The 27,489-nt window shown below is 43.1% G+C and overlaps 1 protein-coding gene across 1 annotated transcript in view; it reads right to left on the reverse strand.

Moving 5' to 3' along the window:
* Nucleotides 1-9,736: 9,736 nt before the first annotated feature.
* Nucleotides 9,737-27,489, reverse strand: part of COMP (cartilage oligomeric matrix protein) — a 103,089-nt gene continuing 85,336 nt past the window's right edge. Inside the window, exons 15-19 of the mRNA XM_085640005.1 lie at nt 19,967-20,015; nt 18,952-19,148; nt 17,902-18,074; nt 13,674-13,813; nt 9,737-10,506 (exon numbers count right to left, since the gene is read on the reverse strand). Of these exons, the coding sequence (XP_085496131.1) occupies nt 10,448-10,506; nt 13,674-13,813; nt 17,902-18,074; nt 18,952-19,148; nt 19,967-20,015 (618 nt within the window). The 3' untranslated portion in view covers nt 9,737-10,447. The remainder of the gene's footprint in view (nt 10,507-13,673; nt 13,814-17,901; nt 18,075-18,951; nt 19,149-19,966; nt 20,016-27,489) is intronic.

Below are 27,489 nucleotides of genomic sequence, written 5' to 3' on the forward strand. Positions count from 1 at the left end.
AAAAGTACACATATTGGACTGGATGAAGGATTAAACGCGAACTGCCTCAAATAGTTAAGACAAATGGGCACAGCACTTGGGAGGTGGTCTTGTCTTTTGAAAGAGACACTTGGGCTTCAAACTCACAGGTTTTGAGCCTTTGTACTATCTGTACTCCAAAGATTTGTCTTCAAGCCTAAAATTAAGTATCTCGTTCAAAATCTCTTTTATCTTGGCATCAAACGCCTCTACACTCGTGCAAGTTGATGGGTGACATGCATGAATAAACCTTGGTTGTCATACATTATGCTGGGACCCAGTCAAATTCATCATTTTCCTTTGCTTATTGTTCTTCTACAGGTTGGGATCAATCCAGTACAAATCCGTCGAGGCCACACCCACACAAATCAGTCCATTTGTGCTAGAGCACTACCCGTTTACACAGGAATGCAAGTAACCCCAAAAATTTTGCCAGCTCGTTAGATCTGATCCTTTAGCGATAACTAGCATCCTGTGGCACAGTGAGGGATGGGACCCATATCTAGACTTTATCACCAAGGGCCACTCAATAAAAACAAAGAACAGTGGAATGCTTGCGTTTATCTAAGCCACTTGTAATTTCTATGGGCTGCATTCCAGAACATTCCAGGGTAAACGGTAAAGCTGCATGGGATCACATATCTCCTAAACCCCAAAAAGTTCAAATTAGGTTATTTTGGGTATCACCAGTGAAGGTCAGCTTTAGTCCTATGGCACAGCTAGCTATAAAAACACACCTGGGCATATGTGCTACACATAGGGCCCTATTCTGATGCGGTTTGGAAAGCTTCCCGACTGAATGGGTTTGGGAATGGTTTCCAACCGAACCGGATCGGGACAGTCCAACCGACCGAGTACGATGCATCCGGATGCTTCCAGATACGATTTGGTTGTACTCCCATTGACTTAAATGGGAGCCAGTGTTCCTAATCGCATCGTAATCGGTCCCTAGGTGGGAATGCTTTCCTGGGCCTTGGTTGGGAAGACACGTTCCCGATCCGATTTGGACGGAGCAGTTGCCGTTAGGAGGCCTTCCTAGCCTAATCAGAATCAGCCCCTTAGTGTTGCACATTGAGTAAAACAAAAAGTGATGCTTGCAATGCTTTTATTAATCTTCCACACTTATAATTTCTCTGAGGGTTTAAATAGTAGTCTTTCCAGGAAGCAGTGCTTGTTTACAGTGTTCTTTTCCGTTACATATATTTTATAACTTGCTGGTGCAGACACAGACTTGCATCAAGATTTGTACAATTTATAATACAGTGCCTTCTGGCACTTTGGAGGACAGTTTACTTAAAAGGTCATCATCGTTTAAAGAGGGAAATGCTTTTGGATGCTTTTTATAGCTAGTTCTGCCCATTCATTTCAAGAACAAGGCCAGCTTCAAGGTCAAAATATCTATATAAATAAATAGCGCTGATGACTTGGTTCATATTAGCATGGCACCAGCTAGTTCTTTGACGCCCTTCATATATTTAAAGGTATTGGGCTTTGTCAGCTGTATTCACACTTTCAGTATTTATTTTTTCTTTTCGGAGAACTGCGGCATCCCCGGAAAGCATTTATAGCTTTCACCTACTGAAATTCAATAGTGTATGTTTATTTTTGTATAGATAGAAAGTTGGGTGTTTTTTTTGTTGTTTTTTTTAAGTGCAGAGGTATATAAAAAGCAGTTTTTCAGGGAACCGTGCAATGTGAAAAAAACAGTTTCCTGCACTTCCATATCAGACGTGAAATGAACCACCCAACAAGGGTAGTAGCAAGCGCTATATAAATGCAAACCTTTTCCCCTCTTCTATTCTTCCACTAAAGTTCTCAATCCAAATAACTGACTAACATATCCACCACTCAAATTACTTTCATATTTCACTGTACTAATTTACTACTAATCCTTTATGGGTTCCGGAGTAGCGTGCTACTAGCCTAAAAAGAGCTTCAACACCCCATCGGGGGTAACAAGCGCTATACAAGTGCAAACCTTTTTCCCTCTTCTATCTCTCCACTATTCTTCTCAATCCAAATAACTGACTAACATATCCACCACTCAAATCCCTTTCATATTTCACTATACTAATTCACTAAGGTTCCGGAGTGGAGTGCTACTCACCGAAAAAGCGCTTCAACGCCTCCTCAGGGGTAGTAAGAGCTATATAAATGCAATTGTTTGAATGATGTGGTGCAACGCCAAAAATAAGGCATTGGTAAGGTGAATAGGTCTGGAGTTGGCTGCAAGCATTTTGGCTTTGTCAAGTTTTATTTTTTAATTTGTTGTGTCATGATTTTTGAATGTTTCAGGAGCCACTGGGCCCTTGCCGATGTTTAAAAAAAAAATTTAAAAAATTTTTTTTTTTTAAACTGACTAAAAGTTTTAGGGCATCACACGGCACAATTTGCGTAGTGGTGCCCCAGCTAGTATGCTGAAGTAAGCGGAAGAAAATTGAGAATGAGACAACAGATCAATGGGTGAAGAGGGCATGCTGAAATCCCCTATGATGCGAGTGCGAGAAGCAGAAACATAAAATTGTATTTTAAATACCATTTCATGTTTCTGCTTCTCGCGCTGCGAGAAAGCAGAATGGTATGCCTGGTTGGGGGCAGGTGGGTGGGTCGAGGAGGAGTGGCTTGCCCAATATTATGGGCCCTGACTGTTTGGTCGACCCTCTGGGGCCAACCAAAGCAGTCATGCGCACTCTGAGTTTTCTCTATGTAGGCTGCATGCACCTTACATAGAGAAAATGGCCTCCCTACAGGCGCCGGGCTGGGCACTGTCTGCACCAATCACAACGCTGCAATTACAGCATTGTGTTTGGCTTAGGGAAGGGAGGATGCCTGCTTCCTGCAGCAGGAAAATGTGGGCATGGAACCGGCCATAAGTGGAGGCCACGCGGGATCCAGTAAAGTAAGTTTGTATTTATTTATTTTTTAAATCCCGAGTGCGACCCCCCCCCCCCCGCGAGTCATGCGAGCCGCGACTAAGAGTATTATATCAATAATTTTAGCAAAATTAAATATCTCCGCTAACACCAGACCTAGTCTCAGAAGTAGAATTAAATATTGGCCCTGGGATTATGCACCAATGTGTCTGAAGTGGAGTGTACCACTGGAGTTGGCATTTAACACCCTTGAGCCACAACTGGATTGAACAATTGCAGTTGGAATGTTGCACCAGAAGTCGACTATACTATTGGTGGCAGAATGATGCACTGTGCCAGCTGTGGAATGAACTATTGGATTTGCAATGATGTTTTACATCAGAGGTGGAAGGAACTATTTGAGATGAGGCACTGCTGTGTCTGAACTGGAATGAAGCCCTGGAGTCGCCAGGGTTGGCCCCTGATTGATCAAGCCTTTTCACTGGCCTTGCAATGCAATACAACAACGCGAAAGCTTCAGTAATATTCACAAAGCTACGCAAGGGGCTATTTGCGCGGCCTTGCGTGACTTTATAAAGAAATCTAACGCAATGTAGCAGCTTGCGCTGCATTACACTACATTTCATGCTGGGATGCATTCCATGAGTTCGGAGCGTGGATGTTCCCATGCAACCACCCATTGATTTCGGTGCATTCCCGGATTTTGTAAAGCCAGTAAATCTGCGAAAGTGTCAAAATGCTACGCTTTCCACAGTGAGGCGTAACAAGGAGAAATATCTTTTTCTCCACGTTACTTCTCTCTATGCGGCATTCTGCGTCATATATAGGAGGAGGAAAATGCCTCTAAGGATTGTTTTTAGTCCTGGCAGAAATGGAAGCACCTTTGCAGTATGGTGCAAGGGTGCTTGCGTTGGTGCTAGGCTGCAAACGATGTCCAGTGCAAGGAGAGAGCAGAAATGTTCCATATCTTCGTAAATATTGAGCATTTGCACTCTCCTTTTCACACAAAGCAGTGCAGAATCCTGCCCCGAGTGGACGATTAGTAAATATGCACCTTGGTGTCCAAATAACCTGTCCTTTGTGCAGTACTAAATGCAGTAGAAATGCATAATTCTTTAGATTAAAGCAACAAAAATGTTGCAGATTGACTAAAGAAAAGGCAATTTAATGTGTTCAGCTCTGAGTGTCTGGAAATGAGTGTTCTTAGCAGGCGCAGTGGGTGAAGCCAGTGGGTAGCAGATGGTGGCGCGGGCTGCTGTAGAAGGCCAGGGCATCGTTTCTTCTGCATCCCACGCTTGCCAGGATTCTACCATGAATATGCAGATCCTTTTTTTATCACATCGACTGATCTCTGCACAAGATCATTCCTACTGCAGGCTCTGAATGCAGCAATTTCTCTTGTCAGCTCCGGTCTCCTAGCACCGCCCACTCGCATTTGCGTGTGCCAGGCTGTCATGATGCATCATGTGAAGGTGCAGGGGCGGGATGTCATGCAGTAATCTTCGCCTTGTCTTTTCAGATACATTACTAAGCAGCACACCGAAGAACATTACCTTCTTCAGCTATATTTGATTGGTAACTCAACTTTATTGTCATCGGTGCTCCCCACGCACCCCCCCCCCCCATTTTTACGCAACATCAATAGCTTCAAACCAGAGCAAAAACATTTAAAAGCCGGTGCCTGAGAAGATAAAGTCTTCAGGTAAACCCGCAAATTATCTTGTACAGACGAAGGGCATTATTTGGAGGTGGATGGTAATAGGACACCTGCCACAAAGAGAACAGATGTGTTCCACGCACTGGGAGAAAACCTCAGCTATATTTTCCCCAGAGACGTTCATCTTAAGTCTTTCTTTAGCAGCTCCCATCATGAAGGGAGGGGTAGCTAAGACAAACAAGCATCATCTTTGAGACCTATCGGCTTCGTCACTGATTTTTAGCCATGCCGTATAGCATCTACGATTGATAATATTAGCCATTAGTTACTAAATTGTACTGGTCAGCTTAGGTCACTGGGCCATTCCTATGTGGCAATATATGTATGCTACAGAAATGGCCTGTATGCAAAGCTCCCACTTGCATTTCATGCCCAGAGCAAAGGTAGCACACACCATGGAGTGTTGACATTCTGCCTAGTTAAGGCAGAAGACTTCCCCTCTTTGTCAGCAGCACTGGCCGCTTCTATGTAGCTCTCCATCTACTACAAGTTGACCTTGACCATAAACCTGCATTGTTATGGCGTGGCATTTGGGATGCCAAGTTGTTTATCGCCAATACCTCCTTAGTCCTCTAGACATGGACGCCTCGCCATTCCTCAAATACCTGCATCATCTTTGGTAAGGCAGGTTTTCAGGGTACAGTGTCCAGAAGGGGGGATACCTGCCTGCTGGTCAATAGATCCGCCCCTCCAGCAGTTATGACATTTTCTTATCGTCGCCTAGACCTCCTCTTTACGCTCCATCGTTCTGACCTTCTTTTATAGTGTTATATGAGGCCTGTTAGACCTGGCACCGTTGGCGTGGGTCACCCTTCCATTTTTGTTTGTGCCTCAATGTATTTTTGTGCTGGTGTTAGCTGCTCAGGGCCCTGTGCCACTGCCATCCAGTGCCACGGGGCCAGTGCTCCCTATGGTAAAATGTATTATGTGAATTGACTTCCACGATTGGTTTATTTGGTTTACTGTCAGCCCCTAGTGAAGCGCACCAGGAGTGCCAGGGCTTGTAAATACAAATGCCGCTAGTGGGCTGCAGCACTGGTTGTGCCAACCACAGAAGCGGCCTAGTAAAATGTGTCTAGGATCTGCCACTGCAGAACCTGCGCGCAGTCAGGTACTGTCGCGCTGGCTAAGCAAGTGCACCCACTTGCCAGTCCCTAAACCTTCCCTTAACTGCATGTTAGCCACCCCTCTGGTAGGCCCAAGGGCAGGGTGCATTGTAGGCATAAGGTAGGAAATGCCCTGATGTGTGTGGCATGTCTTACTAGTGAATTACAGCCCTTTTCGTTTTTCACTAGTGAAGGCTACCTGCTCTCCATAGGCCAGAATGGGCTGCTGGGATTGCTACACGCTGTGATCCCAGTGGACTCATAGAGCATGGTAGAAAGTCATGTTTAGTATCTCTGAACTCAGAATAATAAAATACTTCTTTTAGTAAAGTTTATTTTAATATCCTGTGTTTGTAAATACTACTTTTAGAAAGTTAGTATTTACTGATCTGGCCATCCAGTCCGCCTCTGCGCTGTGTGTGTGTTCTGCCTAGTAACAAGAGGAGCAGGGCTGGGGAATTCCAGGAGACAGGTTGGCTGTCAGGTGGTGGGTAGAAAGATTACACCAGGATGGGTGGGAGGAGTACACCTTGACTCTTGAATAGACCTGTGCTCTGCCAGCACAAAGCCGGCTCCGCCCCCTGTGGAGCGGCTGATGTCTCTGCCCTGCTGCTGAAAAGAAAGAGCAGAGTCACCACAACAAAGTGCTCCAAAACTGGACTGAGCCAGGCCCAGACCCCCTGGCGACAAAGAACAAAGGATTTGCGCTTTAAAAGAAGGAGCCCTGCTCCTAAGAAATCAGATCCTGCTCGTGACCAAGAAGAACGCTCTGCCTGAGGAGGAGGAACCTGAAGCTGAAGGGGGAAACGCTGTTCCCAAAGTCTGGAGGACTTGCCTGCAGTGGTTGCCTCGCTGCCAAAGGAGAGAAAAAACCTGCAAAAGACTTGCTTTATTTATTGACTCAAAGACTTGTGCTCACAGCAATCTCCAAGGGCTTGATTGAGCTTGCCCCCTGAACTGAACCCCAGGACCAGTGGGTTCACCGTGCCTCCGCTCGTCTGTGAATCGAGCTGTGTGCTTTCTCCCGCCGGAGTGCTCTGCGCACCTGCCCCCCCTCCAAGGGCCGTGACACCCAGAAGCCTGGCCGCCTCCACTCGCCGAGAGCCCCGCTCTACCTGAGTCGCTCTTGACCCCTCGGGTCTGGCCGCCCTGCTTCCCTGTCACCCGCCTGCTGCTGGAGTGGGCTTGGTGCCCTCTCGCCCTCCCGCCGGATTTCTGCTCGGACCGCGAGTTCAAAGCCCCGGACGGCCGCCCGTACGTCGTAACTGATCCGGCCGCCCCGCTTCGCCTCCCCGCAAGATTCAGACCGCGTCGCCCCCAGAGGTGACCTCCCGCACCGTCCGTGTCGGAGGCCCTGGGCCGCGCCTGTCGTCCGAAAGCCGCCCGCTGATTCCAGATCCGGAGTCCCTCCAGGTGCCAAAGCTGCACCCCCACCGAAGATGCGTCCAACCCGCCGCACGAACCAAGGTACAGTGAACACTCTATCGGACTCGGGGTCCGCAACGTTCTGATATCCCCGTATCTCTGTACCCTGGGCGCACGGCGTTTCACCGTGGCTGGACAGATCCAAGAGAGCGGTACGGAGCGCCCGTAACAAAGAACTTACCAACAAAAGAGAACTGTGCCGAATTGTCATCTTGTGGCTCCCCTTTCCCAAACGTTATTTATGGTCTTGTACTAAGTCTGCATAACAAAGAACCTTTTACATAAAGTATACGTATTTTTGATACAACTTAGGCCTGGCGTCCATTTGTGGGGGATCTGGTGATTTACTGTGTGTGCTCATAAATGCTTAACTGACGTAACGCCCTGAGGTTTAGCCCTGACTGCTCGCGCCACACTACCTATAGAGTGAGCAGGGGTTGTTCTGAAGGGGTAATTCTCTCGCCCTGAATAGAAGAAGGGACCACTGCTTGTCACAAGTACCTACCTGTGCCAACCAGGGGTTCCCCATTCTAACATTGGTGGCAGCGGTGAGGATTTCGGATTTGCATTTGTGATTTACATACAGTGAATTATTGATCACCACGTAGCGAGAGCAGACCTATAACGCAGCCACAGGTTGAATTTTGTTTTGCTGAAGAATCTCCACTTGTAGAAACCATGCCTAGCTCAGTCAGTGGAGGCGGAGTGTCCTCCATACTCTCTGGGATTGATGACATAGATTGGGAACAAGAGGCACTGAGAAAGTGCACTAATGAAGTCTTGAAAGGATACCTCTCCAAGTACAGAATTAAAGAAAGTGGATTGACCACCAAGGATCAGTACATAAAGGCGCTGAGGGACTGGCACGAATCAAAGTTCCCAGAGAATGCAAGAGAGGTGATACCCCCAGAAGGTGTTCCTGAGCCTGGCAGAGGCCTGTCGCCAGAGGAGATGGCCGACAGGAGTGCTGCACGCGCACATGAGGTGGAGATGGCAAAACTTCAAATGGAGATGGAAAGACAAAGATTGGCCATGGAGCATGAGGTAAAAATGAGGGAGTTGGATATCAAGGCCAAGAGTCTAAACCACTCTCCCTCTGGTGGCAGCAATTTAACAGAGTCAAGGGTGCATATTCCTAAAGATGTCGTAAGAGGGTATTATAAACAGGATGATATTGGGCAGTGGTTCAGTCTAACAAGGCCACTATGGACTGAGCGGATGCCCTTAAAACAAGAGGGTGTATGCACAATGTAAAGCAGTGATGAAAGCGTTTACCAGGTGGCGTTCGATTGCACTGCGCAGAAAAAGCTGATGATATTTTTAGGAAATGGAAGATAAAGTATTTCTGATCTATTCTCTGTACTGTATTGCTTTATTAAAGTTTCAATGCTATTAGTCTCTGTAAATTGATTTCTGAAGATTTTTATATATTAACCATGACTATCTTATGTAAGCGAGAACACGCAGAGTGTGTCTAATTTTACCCGCTTTTTATAGACTCCGATTCCTAAATGTTCATTTAACAGAAATGTGATCTTGCTAATATGGAAATTGCTGCAAGGAAAATTAACTGTATCATTAATGTGTGTAGTTATTCTACTTAAAAAAACACTAATATAGGCCTCGTTGTCTAAACACTGGTTCTCTCATCACTCATGGTGTCTTGGAATGTTGCCTCTGAATGCACCAACCATTCTTTTGCAATCCCAGTGATGGATGTCTGTGATCTGCAGCAGGCAAGGGAGCTATCTTCCATCCCTTTTTAGGTTGAGTTTCCTCTCACTTTAGCAATGTATTCCTTTTGCTACAAGTACATCTGCACCCAAATGTTGGCTTGTATTTATATATGCCTTTGTGTTTTTCCCAACATTGCAATGACCTCTGTCTGGAGTAATCTACATCAAGACATTTTATATAATTAGTGGAAAATGAAACCTGTGACATGGTTTTATCTTGAACTAAGGGTGAAAATTCAATATGGGTATATTCAGAGCTAAAAGGAAAAACACGCTTTTATGTATAAATATCAACCTACCACACTTGCTTCCTTATGTATTATCTGCTGCACAATTGTACATTTCAACAAATAATGTTTTGGTTTTAACTCAACCAGATGGAATGTTATTCAAACTGCTAGACACGCTGTGCAATGCTATATCTGACACTTTGCAAAAGTTAACTTGCCACGTCTCATCGAGTGATCGTTGTAATAAGACGGTTAGGATGTGATATTGTTGCTCATATTGGTTAAACCTGATAAAGTACCCAAATGTACCTACTTTAAATAAGGTGCAACAAACAATTTCTTTTCATGAAATTCATGTTTACATTATAGACACTGGTCTCAGGTCATCAGTTAAGCCAAGAGACTTCTCAAACATTAGAAGAATCCCACGTTTCACTTGTTTTAAGGTCTGATGCCTTAATTTCTAACACACCTCCTAGTGAAATCCTTACCCAATAATTCTGAAATGTAAAATATTGTTCTGAAGGGGGCTTTTCCTTAATGAAAAATGGGCTTCAGAGGCTCTGTAACATGAATATATGGTGAAAGTGAAATTGAAGAGTAGTTTTAGAACAAGACCTCAAGACCTAGATATTCCACATAAATCAAGCAGAGCTTTATTATAAGCATTGACCGTGTCACACATTTTTTTTCCACTGAGCGCACTAGTGCAATAATGTATACGTTTTACACACTCTATTTCTCAAAGGGAAGCAGAAAGGACAGTGTTTAGAAAATGGTCTTGCTGTGCTCCCATGCAAGACAAACCAATAAATTGCTGGTGGCCAACATTTGGAGAACATTTGTTGAATTTCTTGAGAAATGTAAGTATTTCTTCAGCACTGGGAACCTTTTGTTAAAATGTCAAGCTACCTAGATGACACATAATATTCCTTTATTCTCTCAATGTTCTGCATAATCTGCCTTTTCTTGCCCCATGATTTGCCTCTTCTCGACACATCGAGTCAATCTTGCCGCTCAATATGGTCCTGGATTACTCTATAGTTTTTGCGGCCCTGGCCATACTGCAGGTTCATTCTCTATAGGGATTTCCTAATATTGACAGCCATGATATGATGCAATCATTCCCAATGGTAAAGGTTCACCTCTTGCAGGAGTTTTAGGTAATGCACAGATTTCCAGGTTTTGCAAATGTGATTGGTCCACAGAAATACTCGTCACTGAGCTAAGAAAAGAGACCTTGAGTATTGTAATAATGAACCCTTTTGAAGGGTCGGTTAGTAGTGTCCTAGGAAAGGCTGCATGAAGTAGGCTTCTTGCTCAGCTTCCTGGGGGAATGTGCTCATGCATTGAGCTGGCTTTGCTTGATTACATAACTGTCATAGTCATCTGGAATTGTATCTAGGGGAAAAAAGGAAAAAAAAGATAGTTTATTTAATAATACATATCCGGATCCTGCCAGTATAGTCAAGGGGACTGCAGACGGCTTTCAAAGTTTGACCAGGATGTAGCTTTTTTTTCCACCCTACGACTGCACTTGGAAATATTAGACAAAGGATTGACAATAGTAAATGTACACCAGGGCATTAGCTATCCGGATCTATCCTAAGCAACAAGGAATTCTCAATGAGAAGAGCAGGTAGCGACCACAAAGGGATCGATCCACTGGCCAGATAAGAACTGTACGTTTCCTAAATTACAGTTTTTCCTTAACCTGAACTGCGCTCTGGGAATAAGTGAGGCTCTGAGTGTTTTATGTGCAGGAGATACTATTTTTAATAGAACCGCTGGAGATCTTAACATTAAAAGACACCCCTAACATCCCCGATTGATAACCTATAGAGCCTTATCATTGTTCTAACTCTGTCCATATGCTAGTGATGTGCATGCTGTGTCCTTTTAATAGGTTGCCTACGGTAACGTGAGCCAGGAAGATTCTGCCTCATCGACCAGTTACACCAATGCTTTAAAGTTTCTGTAAAACATTCATAACTCTTTTCTCTGTTTTTCTCTATTTTATCTGTAGGAAATGACAAAATGTACTGTTTCTTGATATCAAATGCTACATGGAAGAATTGCCTCTCAAAATCACACTGTTTACATTCCATTCTGTACCTCATTGACGCCTGCCTCAGTTATCCATATATATATATTTTTTTTAAATTGGCATTCTTCCTTCATTTCTACCTCTTTTAACCAAATTACTCAAATGGGGTGATTACATGATCTTCACCAAAAGTGTTTTTACTACATCAGGCTTCCAGTCAGCAGGCTGGTTTGGATGCCCAAAGCAATAATCAATACAGAGAAATCATTATTTTTTTCTCTTCAGTGAACTACTGTCCTACAATCTGTTAACTTATTCAACATACAGCTTAATATAATTTAATGACGATTGGCAGCAACATCTTTTTGAACAAACGTTGGCAAACTCACTTGCCATATTGGCTTTGGAAATGCTTGTACAATCGCAGTGTTGCCCCCCATACCTTTGCCAGGGCTAGTACGGTTGGAGGTTAAGCATTCGCAAAACCAATAGCTGCAGGTGGCTATTTAGAATGCTGTTCTGTATATTCTAAAATTGTTGTCCTGTTCTTTAATGGCCATCATCTTTAGACCTGATGTGATGGATATCTTTATATCTTATAAGGCGGGAGTCTGCCGCAGGAAATTTGACACGATCTGGGCCATGTGGTGAAAATTTCAAGAGTCACAATGAATAAGGCAAAACGAGGAAACAATCAGTCTATGTAGTGAGGGGGACCGGACTGAATTGATAGATCCTTTAGAAGCGAACTGAGAATATAGAGAGACCTAGATGCTCACTGGTGGTAGAGGCAATGGTCTTCAATGATTAAAATATCTATATATAATGTCATGCTGTATGCCAGAAGCTGTCTGATATACAATTGCTTGAAATTTGTCATGCTTACGTTGGCTGATAAGTTTATTGAACCGTAATAAAAAAAGAAGAAAAAATATGGGTGCCCCAGCAGACGTTCTGTATTTTGACGGGGTGGAGTGGCCGTGCCTCCCAGGTTTGGCATGAGTATTTGTAAGATTAGGGTGGGGGCGAGCTGGCACTTTGCTCCCCACCCCTACTGGGGAGAGGTCTGCTGAACTTGGTGCCCGTGGAGATAATCTATTTTTTTAGCAGAGGTGCCGTGGCCATGTTTGCCGGGCTTGTTGCTCGGGAAAACCTTTAATTTGTGTGTGGTGGCCATGCCAGCTGGACTTGGCACCCAATCAGGACTTCGTTTTGCATTTGAGTGTGGTAGCCATGCCCGCTGGGCATTGCGTTCTAGCAGGCCTTCCTATTATGGTCGGGATGCAGCCAAGCTGAAGCTTTACTCCGCACGCCGATCGGGTCATGCATGCTGGGCTTGCCGCCTTGGCAGGCCTTTTGTTCCCTGCGCGATGCAGGCCAGGCAGCAATAGGTTAAAACTATTAACTTACCAAGTTATCTTACATAGAAATACTACATCAAAGAAATGCCTCATCAAAAATAAGCATGTAAAACTGCTTTGTTTAACACCTAATGTTAGAGATGATCCAGTGGTGGATGAACTTTTCAAACACTGGAAAACTCTCTCTGGCAACATTATGTGGAGCCAAAATGTATAAAAACTGATTTTTTTGGTGTGAAAAAAATTGAAAATGGCTACTGTAATTAACCTAAAATAAAGACAGAAAACCACTCGAGAAATCCTCGCTTTCACAGCTTAAGCTAGGGTGATACTGACTTATAGTTATTTATGAATCTGTCCAGTCTGTAGCTCTGCAGATGAAAGCTTTTAAAAAACAAAAGTTAGGGAAAATGATAAGAGGTCATGGGTGTAAAGTTACTCACAATAAGGAAATGAAGAGAAAAATAGGGAAATAAAGCTGGAAGGAAGAATGAAAGAAGGACATATGAAAATAATGAAGACATTGTGAGAAGGAAGAGTCAAAATGATTTATGCATGGGTAAAACAACATTTGCATAGGTGGGTGAAAGAAGGTGGCTGGAATGCTGAAAGCTTACATGAATAGGTGGATAGATTAATGTACAGCCGAATAGAAGGGGTTAAAGGATGGATTGATAAAAGGAGGGTGAACTGATGGATGGATAATAAAGAATAGATGATGGATAGGTAAAGGGATGGATGAATGATTGGAAGGAAGGATGGAAGACAAATTATGAAAGGTTGGAATGACGAAAGGATGGATGCATGCATGAAGGGCTTAAACGGGTGGAGAGATAGATGAATAGAAGAGACCGCATCTAGAATGAGTAGCGCTTACTCGCATCGCTCACCTGATGGCATTCGAATACAAGGCGAAAGACGCAATCCATTGAGTTGGGAGCAGGGAAATGAAATAGACTAGAAAGCTACCCCCTAGTTAGCAAGGTAGAGACTGAAAGCCCCTACTGGTTACAGTTCTGTCTCCAGCAAAACAAAAAGGGGAAATTATGCCTGTAAACAAATAGCCAAAGGTTTCCTTTCCCACACAACACACCGAAGGGATTTTTTCTGCTCTCAAAGATCCCAAGGAAATGTCTTTGAAGTAGAATCTCAAAACTCACCATTACAGCGGTATCTTAAGTTGGACCAGATAATATTCTCTTGGGAGAAGCAGAAAACTCCCAGTCGTCCTCCGCGCATTGTGGTGTCTAGGATCACGCCTGTGTCCGCCACCACTTCAGTACCTTCAAAGAACCTTGCTCTGAAACGTACAAAAGTGACAATTACAATTAGTTCTCAAGCAGGGATCATGTGTAAGTAAATATACTACAGTTACAACAAAATGATCCATTTCTTCCTCGCTCAGCCAGGGCTGAGCATCTCCCTGTTTCTATAAATTTTGACATTGCCTCATTTTTCTTTACTTACATTTGTACAATGCAATTTTTTTACTTTACTTAGTTTCTCTCAGAAGATTGGTTTTGGGCAGAAAATTATGCCTGCGAAAATTCTCCAAATCTCACATTACGCAAATTCACATCATTTTTTGCGTTCGGCAAGCTAATTTGTGCAGAAAATGGCTTGCTGAACACAAAAAATGATGTGAAATTGCGTAATGTGAGATTTGGATAATTTTCGCAGGCGTAATTTAATATTCTCCCTGGCCTAGTATTTGTAATGTCCCCCCATCAACTACTGCATCATGGTTTTCCAATGCAAGTTCTTTTGTTTCGTCCTTTCTAGTAATGGGAGGATGTCTAGTCTCTGTCCCTTTGAGATTTCTTTGTGGAGGACACTATTCAAATTTAGTTTTTGTGGGGGGTGGGAGAGAGCACATCCAATATCTACTGTGTTGCACCCTTTGTTTTTACCTACAGGACAAGTATACTTTTTTTCTTAAAAATAACCTTGGACTGTATAATAACAAAACAAACTAACCATGGCCAAATTCTAAACTGGTCTGACCACATGCTTATCCCTTTAAATATCAACATTAAAACACTGGGAAATGGACAACTCAAAATAGCCAGTCACCGGCATCAAACTTAGAGTAACAGAAGACAAAACAATGTAAACTAAACTACAAATCCCAAAGGAGGAGCAGAAGGAAGAGAACTTAATAGCCTTTCACAAAGAATAACCAATATAAAACTGAATTTGCACTAGAAACGCTGAACGTAACAAAAAGAAAAACCACATCTTGGTATGCAGGCGCCTTTAATATGTAAAAATGAGCTTTCCAAATGCAAGGGGAATGTAGGCCATGCAGAATCGGAATTCTCTTTATTTGGCTGCGAACAGCCATAAAAGCATGCAGGATATGAGCAAAATATCAATTAAATACACGCAAATTATTAAAAACACGCAAATAAAATACATAAAATCATCAGGTTTGGGAAATTGATAACCAGCAAGCTAAACAAAGCTGGCTGGGATGAACAAAACCGAAATTAAAACAGAGACTGGTACTAATTCATCACTCTACTAAAAATTAATCTAAAAGCATCGACCTCCTAGAGCGGACTGGAGCTTTAAGAAAAGATTCACGTGTTTCGTCATCTGGTAATGCAAGTAAAAAAATGATATGCTTACATGCAAAGCCGTAGATTCTGAAGCCTTAAAAATGGTATGAGGATTTTTTTGGTATACATTTTAGAATATTCACACAAATGGGAGAAAATGTACCATAGTTTGTTTTTGCAAGTTACATGGGCATTCTCTAGAGTCGAGGTGAGGTTGGTGTCCTGACGGAAAACAAAGAAAATATTTTACTATACCCTTATTAGTATTCTGCAAATAGTTGATAGAAATGGCCCTGGGATTAAGATATAAATAATGCTTAGCACTTGATTTGTGTCTTTCAGCCCTAAACTTATCTTCTTTAGATCACTATAGCAGCAAGACTTGCACTTGCTTTCTGCCCGCGGCGTTCTGTCTAAAAACATATCAGCTAATCCAATGACTTCCTTAACGTACGCTCTTCAGGGGGATAAAAAGACCCTTATCACATGCCAAACAGTTCACAGCTATCTCGCTAGATAATTTTGCTTCTTCTGAGCTCCAGGTAGATAGCCACAAGAGAATTGACCGGCTACAATAAAATCGTTCAGAAAGTCTAATCCTAGTTCATTTGGCAAATAAAGCTGGAGGTTGACGCGGGGGCTGACGATACACTCCTACGGAAACTATTTTTTTCCATTTGGAGGGTGGTCAAGTCACCCAAGTCCCATATGCGTGCCCCATAAGTTGCTATAGGAACATATTGTGCGAATATATTTGCAAAAGGGATGTAAGACCCCTCTCTCCTTTGGTTGATGGAAGACTTAGCAGGGGGGCAACAGCCCTGGAGAACTTGGTCCTACTTTGTACGATATGCGCAGACCATGTCCCAGACGAGCAGAGATTAACATTCCGGTAAGACAAGGAACTAGTGCTTAATAACAGTTATCCACCGTAATAGTTAAGGATCGCATAGGCTTAGGACCACAGGTCATTATAAAAGACTTAAAATTAGTTAATAAATCCTGCCTGGCCATAAAATTGACAACGGAATGCACTAGATGAAGCAAAGCTTTGGGGGTATGAGCAATTAACACTGCGTCATCTGCGTACAATAATGCTGGAATGGGGGAACTGCTCACCATCGGCACATCTGGGGTGCACTTACTAAGCTCCCTACTGAGATTGGTAACATACAAATGAAAAAAGAGTGGGGCTAAAACGCACCCCTGGCGAACTCCCCGCCCAATACTAAGTAGAGCAGTGACTTCTCTTTTGTTACCAAACCTGACTCGAGCCTTAGTGTCTGTATGCGGGCAGACCAACAGGTGAATTAGTGATGGGCAGGGCAGTCAACCAAACGATAAACTACCTGAAATGAATGAGAAAACTGCAACCACACAGAACAACAACAACATCATCAAGGCAACTCACTCACCTAGAACAGAGCCCCTTTCCTCAACAAAATGATAGGAATTTTTAAAATATACAAAATCAAAGTGCGACACAATAAACCCATGGAGTGTCCCATAACCTAAAAAGAGCCATCAAAAGCAGTTTCGCATACGGCAGCAACCCGCGTTTCACGCACATATTGTGAAGAGCAGCTCACGACAAACCAAGTCCCCATAGAAACAGGAGTCAAGTACCTCTGTACAGAACATCTTGTTACAACTCATCTTCTGAAAGACATGAGTAAATCTACGCCCACATATGTACGGCTTTGTATGCCAGTCACAGCTTTCTGGGTATAATCCTGGAAATGTTTTGTTCATTCTTTTTTTTTTTTTTTTTACATGCTGGAGTTTCCCTTGTGTATTTTCACACTCTCCAGAGAGAAAATATTTCATCATTTTTGTGTAGTGTTCCCTTACCCCTTCTACCAGAGAAAGGGGTTTACAGCTTCCATTGACGGGAGTAAATATTTGATCAATTCTAGTGAGCAAGTGGTTGAAAAAATGAGTTGTGAATAGCAACAAAAGTGATCAGCTGTGGATGTGCACAGACTTCAGGACATTCCTGCCCTGGAACATGCACTCCTCACCCACAGGGCTAAGTCCTGAAGTACACAACCATTTTTCAGTTGCGCACGTTGTTATTCACAAACTCGCAGGGTTTGCAATTGCAGTACTTTTTCATATTAGTTATTAAACCCCTTTTCAAGTCGGAATGTGATTCACAAAGACATGAATCGAGTTGAGAATGCAACTGTGTTCGCAAACCATTCACTAGAGACCAACTCCCACGTTAGGTGGTCTCTAGGGGAGAGTTTCTCCATTAAGAAGCAACTCATGTGGCTTCAGAGGGAGAAGAAAGTGCCCCAAGGGACAACTGCTTGCCCCAACATTTTGTTTGGAGCAGAAAATCTTCCTCTAATGGACACAGGCTGCTTTAAAAAACGTTTCCTGTTTGAGAATGTGAATGCAGGTCAGGAGGTCTTCTGACTATTGCAGGCCACCATCCCTATGTTCCTAGCCCGTCGCATGGGATGGCAAACAGCAAACTCCCTGATTAATATTCCTTATACAGGTCATTTTAAGACCTTCCCCAATGGACATTTTGTGATCCAACTTATTGGTACATAATTTGCAGCAGCCAAATGACAGGGAGGTTTCAAGATGTTGGTACGCAATTGTCACCCACTATTCGCAACCGTACATACATCAGGCTGTAGATTTACTCCCTAAGAAATATCTATGTGACGAAATTGATTTCGGAGTGTGAAATTGTGTTTTCGAAATTAGAAAGTAGTTTTGCAATCATAAACTAAGATTTGTATTGCCCAAGTCTGACTTGGTGTCAAGAATGAGGGCCCCAATGATGTGAAAGAGCAGCTTCTTCATCTCCTACCTTATATATCCAACTTGTGGTCTGTGCTGCAGGAACCACCGATAGGATGTCTTATCCTTCCAGCCCACGTTCCTTGGGTCTTTCCATAGCAGTTTCACCTGGTTGGAGGTGTCTCCGGTGTGCCAAAGAGAGTTCCGGAGATACTCACCAGGGCCTGTCGTAGACTTGACAGCCTTTTCAAGAATATAGAAAAACAAGACAAACAGATGTGGAGGTCACACATCAAAGAGACTGATGTATAATACCCAACTCATAAAAACATAATTCCTCACTGTGGGGTTCACAGTGGCGTGGTAGTGGCAAGAACTGTATGTGCCACAGTGGTGGCTCTTTGGAGGCACGCAAAGGTGGAGAAGGGAGGGCATTTAATTAGAAGAGAAACCTCAGTAGTGAATCTACAGGAATCCTACAGAAGGGGAACACACAGACGCCTCAGTCGAGTTTTTATGTTGCACCCTCAAAGGCGGTGAATATGGAATCCTTGGAAATCAGACACCTCAGCAGAGATTTTAATGTGTACTTCAGAGAAGTGCTGTAGGGACAATGAGATTCACTTATAGCTCAGTAAAGGGTCTATGGGGTCCTGCTAGATGCACAAAAGGTGCATCTCTCTATATGTGTGAGGTTTGGGAAAAACATGCTCTCTGGGACTGTCGGGGTTAAGAGAGCTCTGGCACTTAACAATTAAAATGAGCTATCATCCGACTTTGAGGTTTAGAAAATATACTGTTTAAGAAATGTCAACTTAACTGAAACTGTGGTATGACATGACAAAGGGTAATCTGAGAAGAGGTAAGCAACATTAAATGTACGACCGTCAAATTCTTCTAATTGGCTAGTGGATTATAAATACACTAAAAGCTTTGGAGTTGTGAAAAGAAGGTCTTTAATGCCAGTTAGAGCACTTTTGATAAGTAAGCAAAGAGACAGGACATGTGCATTCCTAGACCTGTTCTAAGAGGGTTTATTCTGGTACTTTGTAATTCTCTGTGAATAACAATGCAACCGTTCTTATGTTCCTTTATATACATTTTCACAGCAAACCTTTACCTTGAGCTGAATGCCGGGTTCTGCAACTGCTCTGAAGGGATTTGCCTGCCAGTATGTTTGCTCGGTCTGCTTCCACATCACTACATAGAAGCTAGAGCTGTCCTGGTAGCCAAATATAAACCCGGCATAGTCGTCGTCTGTTGCGGTGTTCACGTGAAAGGTGCCCTCGAAATCCACCCCATTGAATGCAGTGTAACCTGAACCATGGAAGGACACAAAGATTTTTTTCTGCTATCTTATAAAGTTGACAATATAACACACATATGATTGCCATTTTGTCAATACCCTGAGATTATGAGAACCAACACAGTGATTGGAAGCCCTCTCCCTTCCCTGAGTCCTAAGTCATTAGAGTTGGGTACATAAAGTACCCATGCACATGGAAATCTAGCAAGAGTCCTGAAAATTATAACATACCATGTTAGCAAGTGAAGTCAGTAAATTAATATATCACATGAAATACCAATAACTAAAGGCCCCCAAAAAGTCATAGTAATGCCGACATGCAGTAGTCGTTTCACATCTTAAATCTCAACATGTAGCTTTCCTCCAAAGAAGGTATTTTGGTAGAAAAATAAACTGGTTCAAAGCAATGTGTTAGAAGTTTTTATTGAGAAAAAATGCCATTCAATTAATGTATAGAAAAACAATCACTGTATTAATAACTTACCCTAATATTTCAATTTAGATAACTATAAGGAGAAAAAGTGTATGTCTTGGATCTGTAACAAGCTCCCAGTCCAAAATATTCTGCCACTGGATCTAGTAAATTATTGTATATAGTTCCACAATATTGTTAGAAAAAGACTAGTTACATTTGAATTAAAATGTTTTCAGATTAAAAAATGTATAAAAATATTATAAATAATGTAAGGGGTATATTTTAGATCAAAAAGTGTGTCTCAAATCTAATTTTGCACATTTCCCCACAGTAAAAACCCTACATCCATCTCCACAGCTGTACTTTGGGGGAACGACGCTAACCCCTAGAAAAAATAGCCAAGGCATTCCTTACCAACAGCAAGTCCTGGGTCACTATTCATCGTCTGAACAATTTCCATTCCCTGTAAAGGTTTGAAAGTTGCTCCATCAATAATTAGATTCTTTCATATTTGCATGCAAATTAACAAAGTGTCTGGCAGGATTGACTTGCAACACCTCATTTTAAAAAATAAGCTTAATACTAAGGATTATTTCAACTATTCCAAAATATTATCCCTTACGAATATAAAATAATTACTTTTGCTCTTCTGAAATGCTTCGTTCATTTTTAAAATATTACTATTATATAGAAGATAAAAAAATGTCTGAAAATATTTACCAAATTTACTTCATTGATAACAAACTGAAACTGAATTGTCCAATTGAAAAATATATATTTAAGGTAAATTTTATTTCATATGCCATTTTAAAACTGGTCAGAAATGTTAGGGAGGTTGGGATTTTTGCATGAGGATTTGGACACAAGGTTTAAGGTAGTAGATGTGTTGGGCATGCCTTAACCATGCTAAAGGTAAGTGCAGATAACAGAAAATATTATTTTTCATTGCTCTACAAAACATCAAATGATTGTCTATAGGATGCAGAATCCTTCCATATTTTGGGTCCGAGTTATCTGAAAGCTGTTTGGTACAACAGACGTTTCTAAACATAGTAATCACTTTGCTCCTGACCTCGGTGCTCTAAAGCAGGGCTCTCTAAAGTCAGTCCTGGAGGCCAGGATCCATGCCAGATTTTTAAGATAACTACATTTATCTAAATAGGATATGGTAAAGATCTGGCCCTCCAGGACTGACTTTGGAGAACCGTGCCCTAAAGGGTGCTCAAGGAAGGTCGCAGTAGACTAATGCGTCCAAGATCCCATAGGTTTGAATCCTAGTTGGTTCACTCGCCCTCTTACTCTTCTGAGGTCATTAAAATGAGTACCCTGATCTAGTTAACAATAAACATCTGTTACTGAGCGGTAGGATGCTCCAAGGTGGGAAGGTACGCTTTACAAGCACATAGGTTATGTCCTATCTTGTAAAGGCATTGTGTACTATGCATAAGGTTGATAGTGAATGCATTATTGCACAGGCAACCAGTGCAGCAACTGCTATGTCACAGAGATGTGATCAGATTTCTAAATGTTTGCATTTTGTGCATCTGGTGAAGTTTCTAGATCGTGGATTAGCGATCCATAAGCAGAGGGCGTTGCCATAATTAAGATGTGATAGAGCACACGTATCAAGGCCCAAGGCTTGAAAATCAGTGGCGTAAAATGAGACTTTTCTGCAGAAAGGTGCAAATGAAGGACACACTCCTCTTATCTGAGATTAAAGGGGCGGATCCTTGTCAAGCTTGCAGCCTACATTCCATTTAGGAACAAGCAGAGGTCTCGAAATCTAGGTTGGAGACCTTCTCTGTATTCCTCTAAGAAATGCAGAACATGTATGTTTGAAATTCTAATTACAGACTCAATAATGAGAAAATAGAGGGGCTACAAGGACCATAACAGTAACAGTAAGAGTTAAATGAACACAGAAGAGGCCACACCTACCTATCTCGGGGATCAACTTTCTTCTCATCTTAAAAATGAGTAGTAAGCTGGTTTGTTTGAGTGAGGTCGCACCACTCTTCCTATAGACACATTCATACCTCCAAGAATAAAGAGTTAGAGAAGCTGGCATATAGTGTTTTATAACTGTAAAAAGTCTATCAATGTGAAAGTTGTTACTGTGGAGGGGGATAGCGGAGGCGGCATGAACAGCGGTGACTTTTGGGAGAGAAAATCCTTTGACTAAGATACACATCGGACAGGCTGGCATGTCACAGCGGCCTGCTCAGTATGTTTTTTTTCTTTTCTACTCTCCGAGAAGCAGAAAAAAAAAAAAATGTCTATCAAGTACATAAAGTTTTGTCAATGTGTGATTGTGGAAATTGCTGTTTTATTCCGCGCTGTGGCTGACACTGGCAGGAAGAATGTTAGTCAGAAGGCCCGTCCGCAGTAGGGTATGCATTCTGACATTTACAAGCTAGGGGGCACAGATGAGACGCCAATCAAAGGTTTCTCATGGGGGAGGAGTTCTCTCCGCTGTTGGAACCCTGACGTCTATAATTGAGGCAGGGGAACAGCGGGTTTGGCAACGCGTGATATCCACTGGGTTATAGTTTCTCTGCCACGCGGCCAAATTCTAACTGACGTGGTTTAATTAGCTAAAGTAGTTATTAACACAATCAATACTTTTTATATGGCTTAATCTTGCACAAAATGGGGATGACTACTTCATTTGTTTTGCAATGTTAAACATTAACATTTGTAAACATTTTAGATAGAGATATATTTATGTAAGACCTAAGACTTAATGTTAAAGGAACTCACCTTAAAGTGCAGTGACCCTAAAACAAGTATCGGAAGGTAAACCCTTCCATCAGGCTGCTGCCTCTAAAACAGGAGTGTTAGATGTTGGTCTTTAATTGCCAGATCCATGCCATATTTTCTGGTTTACTACAGACTTTGTAAATGGTTATTTAGATTAATTGTATTTAACTTTATCTTATGCAGATATCCAACAATCTGGCCTCAATCTAGCCCTTTTGAACCAGCGCTGGGCACAAGTCCTATGTTGATAAGGCAACCTACAGTAGGCTAGCTGCAAATGGGTCTGTATTGGAACCAACCTGTGCCATGAGTGTTTTTGGAAGAGTAAGTGATCAGCAGAAAAATCAGTTTTTGTTTTGTTTTGAACACATACAGTCAAATTTCCATAATCTCTATGATTCAGGAGGATCGATGGACACCATTGCAACTGAACAACTGGGGCCTCAACCAAGATAAGATGTAAGTGTTATATTCATGACAAGAGTCACAAAGAAAACTTGTAAGTTTACACCCATACACACACCTGTGCATCTGTGTAAATGTAATATTTTGGATCTGACCCTCGACACCTCTTTTACCCTATTTAAAGTTCCCTATAACACACGCTATAGCGCACGCAGAAGAGCGAATGTTGAATGACTGAGAGCGGGAACTTGACATTATAACGTATCATTCCTTACCAGTCGACTATGTGTGATGAGGAAGTGGGCAGAATCCTTGCACGGCCAGCCGTCTAGCCCTTCTGACTTTTGGTGTTACGTGAGGACATGGCAAGTTGGGTCTAGACATCCGGGTCATATGGTATTTAGACCCGGGTCAGAGAACCCAACGCTGCTTCTTCTTGCGTTCAGTATTCAACGTAGTCACATTCCAGGAGCACTTAAGGAGCTCCCTTCCAAAGGCTTTGTGTACAGAGCGTCCACTCTGTTTCTTGAGACTGGCTTCCTCAGTGGCATTCATCAAGACGCATATTTCCTCGGCAGCTATGCTCCCTCTACGCACTAGAAGAGCGCAGCATCCTTATGATATGTGATTACATCTGCTCGTTGCACTTCTTTGTATTTCTACATTTTCTGCCATGCGCTAGACGCGCATTCTGAGCTTTCCTTGATATAGCAATGGACACTAAACTATATTTCCACATTTTCGTCCCTATGCGCTTGGAGCGCAAACTGTGAGTATTTAAGACTTAGCGCTGGAGCGCTAAACTGTGTGTTTATTTTCTGTGGTGCTTGGAGTGCTTATTTGAAATCTTACTACTTTTCTATGCGATGGACGCGCTTTCTGGGCATTTGTTTTTCTCTGCTGGAGCGCTCAACTATTATTTCGTTTGTTCTCTCATGCGGGAGCACTCATCTATCATTTTGTTTTGAATGCGCTTGGAGCGCTCATACATGCACCTATGAGCCGCACTTGGAGCGCTTTCGCTGGATGGTCCTGTTCCTTATTCTAATTGGACTCCTAAGAGCACCACGGAATGCATAGCATCTGAGCGAAACACTCAGGGCCCGATTATGACCTCTGAACTGAAACCGCTGCTCCCCCGCACCGCCAAGAGTCACTCCCGCCCACCCGATTACAAGTTTTTTGTAGGCGGGCGGCGTGGCGGTTCCCCCCTGCTGTGCCCTTTCAAAGGCAGCGGTGCCTTTGAAAAAGAAACCGTAATGGTAACGCCTCACAATGTTCCTGCACAGCATGGACTGTAACGCCCATGACGTGCAAGAACTGGTGTGCATGCACACAGGAGGGCACATGTTGTGCCACCCGTGTGTGCATACACAGAGCGCAGAGGCACAAAGGGGCCATGTAGGGCCCTCTTTGTTTCTTCTCTTCCAGGGTTTTCATGGCGGTGGAACTGTCATGAAAACCCTGGCGGAGAGGAAACTCCTATAATGCTTGGCGAGACCACGGTGGTCATATTGTGCCCTCTTACCGCCACGCCACTGCCAGGGAATGGCGGTGGTGGACTGCCACTGCCACTCTACCATGAGTCTGGCGGTCCTCAGACCACCAGACTTTTAGGTTAACTGAGTCTTGCCTCGGAATTCCGGGCTCACCTGATCACCTTTCACACCCAGGTTAATACTCTCGCCTTACCGTCTCATTATTTAAATGTTGTTTGTGCGTATGTGTACATACGACATAGGTACTTACTATAACACATTCCTTTTCTTTACTGTAGAACCCTTCACGCTGAGTGAGGCGACAATCTTTTTGCTCCTCATTACCTCACAACGTGTTATTCTGCACTTACACCACATTTTTCAGGTAGTTATTAGAGTCTAGTTATTAGGGTCTAGGGGTAGGTGGTATTTCACAGGGATGCCCTATGTATCCTCGGTTACTGACCTTGTTTTTCTTTCTTTAGGATACAACCACTCACACCCTGAAGGGACATTTCACCTGATTCTAACAGGACCTTCTACTCCGTACCCCAGCCTTCTTTCTTGTCCAGTTGATATACGTTACACGTAAGAGGAAAGAGACAGTGGAGTTGGTACATATCGTCTCTGCAAGGTCTCGTCGCCGGCTCAAGGTAAGGATTGCGGTGGTCTGACATGTAAGAGTTTGTGAATTCACATACATCCCCCCATAGTAGGGCTTGAAAGCTTCAGTAGTCACAGGGCCGGAGAAAGCCAGATGGCATTTTTTTTAGTTGCTATTTCCCCATTTTCAAATTACATGCACAATGTCTGATTTATTTACTCTTTTTTTTGTTTTTGTTATTTAAGGCGACAGCGAAAATGTTTTCTATGTGGGGAATACCCTTGCCCCGGCTCCCACAAGCTGTGGGTGTTTTCTGTTCTGCTGCCGACCCTGGACCGGGATATACTCCAGTCCTTTCCTTGAGTAAAACTCTGATGGTGTCCATGATGGGAAGGATTGTAGAGGAGGCTGTGAATGCCAACCAACTCACGAGTTTGTGGGTGTTTACAAATTCTTAAGGCAAACCATACCTTGAGCTGCCCACTCCGACTTTGTTTACTCCTAAGTTATGCACTTGTGCCGTACAAGTACACAGTAAACGCTTTTACATCGTCTACGCATCAGTTGTGCACACCTGATGATGTAACGTAGGTTTACAGCAAAAAAGGGCTATGTGAATCGAGTCCTTAGTTTTTGCATTAAATTCTGGTGGAAACTATAGCAGATGGAGTCGATAGCAGTTTCCACGATGGGGATATAAATATGTGTATACATTCCGCCGCGAGCTTGACTCACCATCTGAACGCTCATTTGCGCTGCAAGCAGAGGAGGTTTGTTGGACACAGCCCGCTCCAGATCCCCAGCTGCTGCCAAATTAAGCAGTTGCTCATAAATTAGAAATGCCTCGTGCAAACAGTAATTAATCAATTTGGAAAATCAAGCCAGAAGAGGCTCACTCGACTGGAGTGGGTGATTTGCCATCTCTGTGGCAGTAGCGGGGCGTCCCCGCCGCACGCCCTCCCGGGCGACAGACTCCTGACTGGATTCCATTAATTGCTATTCACCTTTCATAAAAATAAATGCAGCCAGACACTCTCCATTCATGCCAAGGAAGTGTTACATGGCAGATACCTCGCAAATAGAAAGAGCGGCCTTTTCAATGTTTTTATATTTTATGTGCTATTTTGAGTACCAGGGAAACCTGGCAGAGAAATGTAAGAGTCTAGAAGTGCTTCTATGTCCTCTTTTAAATTGATTGGATGTTTCTGTCTTATATAACTATACCTATATAAATGTTTATGAATGCATGCAACTATACCTATATAAATAACTATCCATATGTACCCGTATCTATCAGTGTGTGTTGGCAGTGGCACATGTGTGTTGTGGTTAGGTCTGTTTTTCAATTGAAAAGCGTTTTTTTGTTTCGTGCATTCAATAAATTTGCTAAAATCTTTCCAAACACATGTCCACCTGATTTTGGTTCAGCATGGCAAGTTTCAGGCACATCTGTCAAGCAGGAAGCAGAATAGGCGGGGGCCAGCAAAAGAGTTACTTTTACCATTTTAAGTCCTTTAGCAACTTTTGGACTGTGCTACAGGAAATCAACTGACCAGAGATTTGCACCAATCTGGCCTGAAAGTAAAACTCCACTCAGGGAGGTGTCTTTGCTTGGGTGGGTGTAAACACGTTCAGTAGTTTGGGTGAATTTATTATTAGAATAGTGATTACTGCAGACTTCATACTTGGCTGACCTGGCAATCAAACTTAGAAAGATAGCGAAGTCAGGAGCTTCTGTCCCCAAATGTGGCCTGGTACAACTATTTTTTAGAGCAACTGTACTAATAAACTCACCTCCATGCAGCTATTACTACAGGGCAAAGGTCACGTATCCCATGGTAGCAAGACAGCACAGGAAAATTGCCATGAAAAAACCCAAGTGTTCACTAGCCTCAGATTATATGTTGTAGTGATATGACACTTGGAAAGCGCCATATCATGGAGGAGATGTCCGTCAATGCTGACGGGGGGTCTTGAGTCGGTCAGAGAGGCGCCGGCTCTCTGCTCCGATGGAGAGCAGAGGGCACGGTCTGGAGGGCAGGGGAAGGGAGGCTGCAGAGGTGGGTTGGGAGGACAGCAGGTGCAGAGGTAATGGTTGGGTGGTGTGGGGGGGATGGCAGGATGCTGGGTATTAATTGTCTTCATTTGAGGAGTGATAGGGGGGCGGCAGCCAGAAGGGGGGGGGGGGGTGGCAGCACCCTGGGTATAACTGAGCAGGGGGCAGCGGTGGGTGAGCCCATGTTCTGTATGGCCGACCCAAGACTTCTCCACCCTTTCAGAGCTCTTGAAAGTGATGGGTGAGAGTAACTAACGGGGCTATTGTTCACCTCTGGGTTCTGAGTGACATCACAGACAACTCAAGCTTCGCTCTTCTCGTCTATTTGATGTCACTCCCAGTGCCCTGGTGAAAAAGATCCCCGTTATTCACTGTTAGTCATCTGTAATTCTATATATTATTTGTTTTAGGGATTTGATGTAGCAGCAGAGCACTCGAGAGTGAACATTTCTAACGTAGCAGGAGCTGAATAAATAGGAGGCGTTGTACCTCGAACAGTAAGGGTCACAGAGATAATTAAGGATGCATGAAGATATGAAGATGAGAAGCTTGTAAATGAGAGAGTTAAATTTCACAGTATGTACATTTTCATTACATACATTTGAAATTCAATGCATATAAAATCAAGCGGTCT

The sequence above is a fragment of the Triturus cristatus genome, chromosome 12 (assembly GCF_964204655.1).
Source record: "Triturus cristatus chromosome 12, aTriCri1.1, whole genome shotgun sequence".
NCBI lineage: Eukaryota > Metazoa > Chordata > Amphibia > Caudata > Salamandridae > Triturus > Triturus cristatus.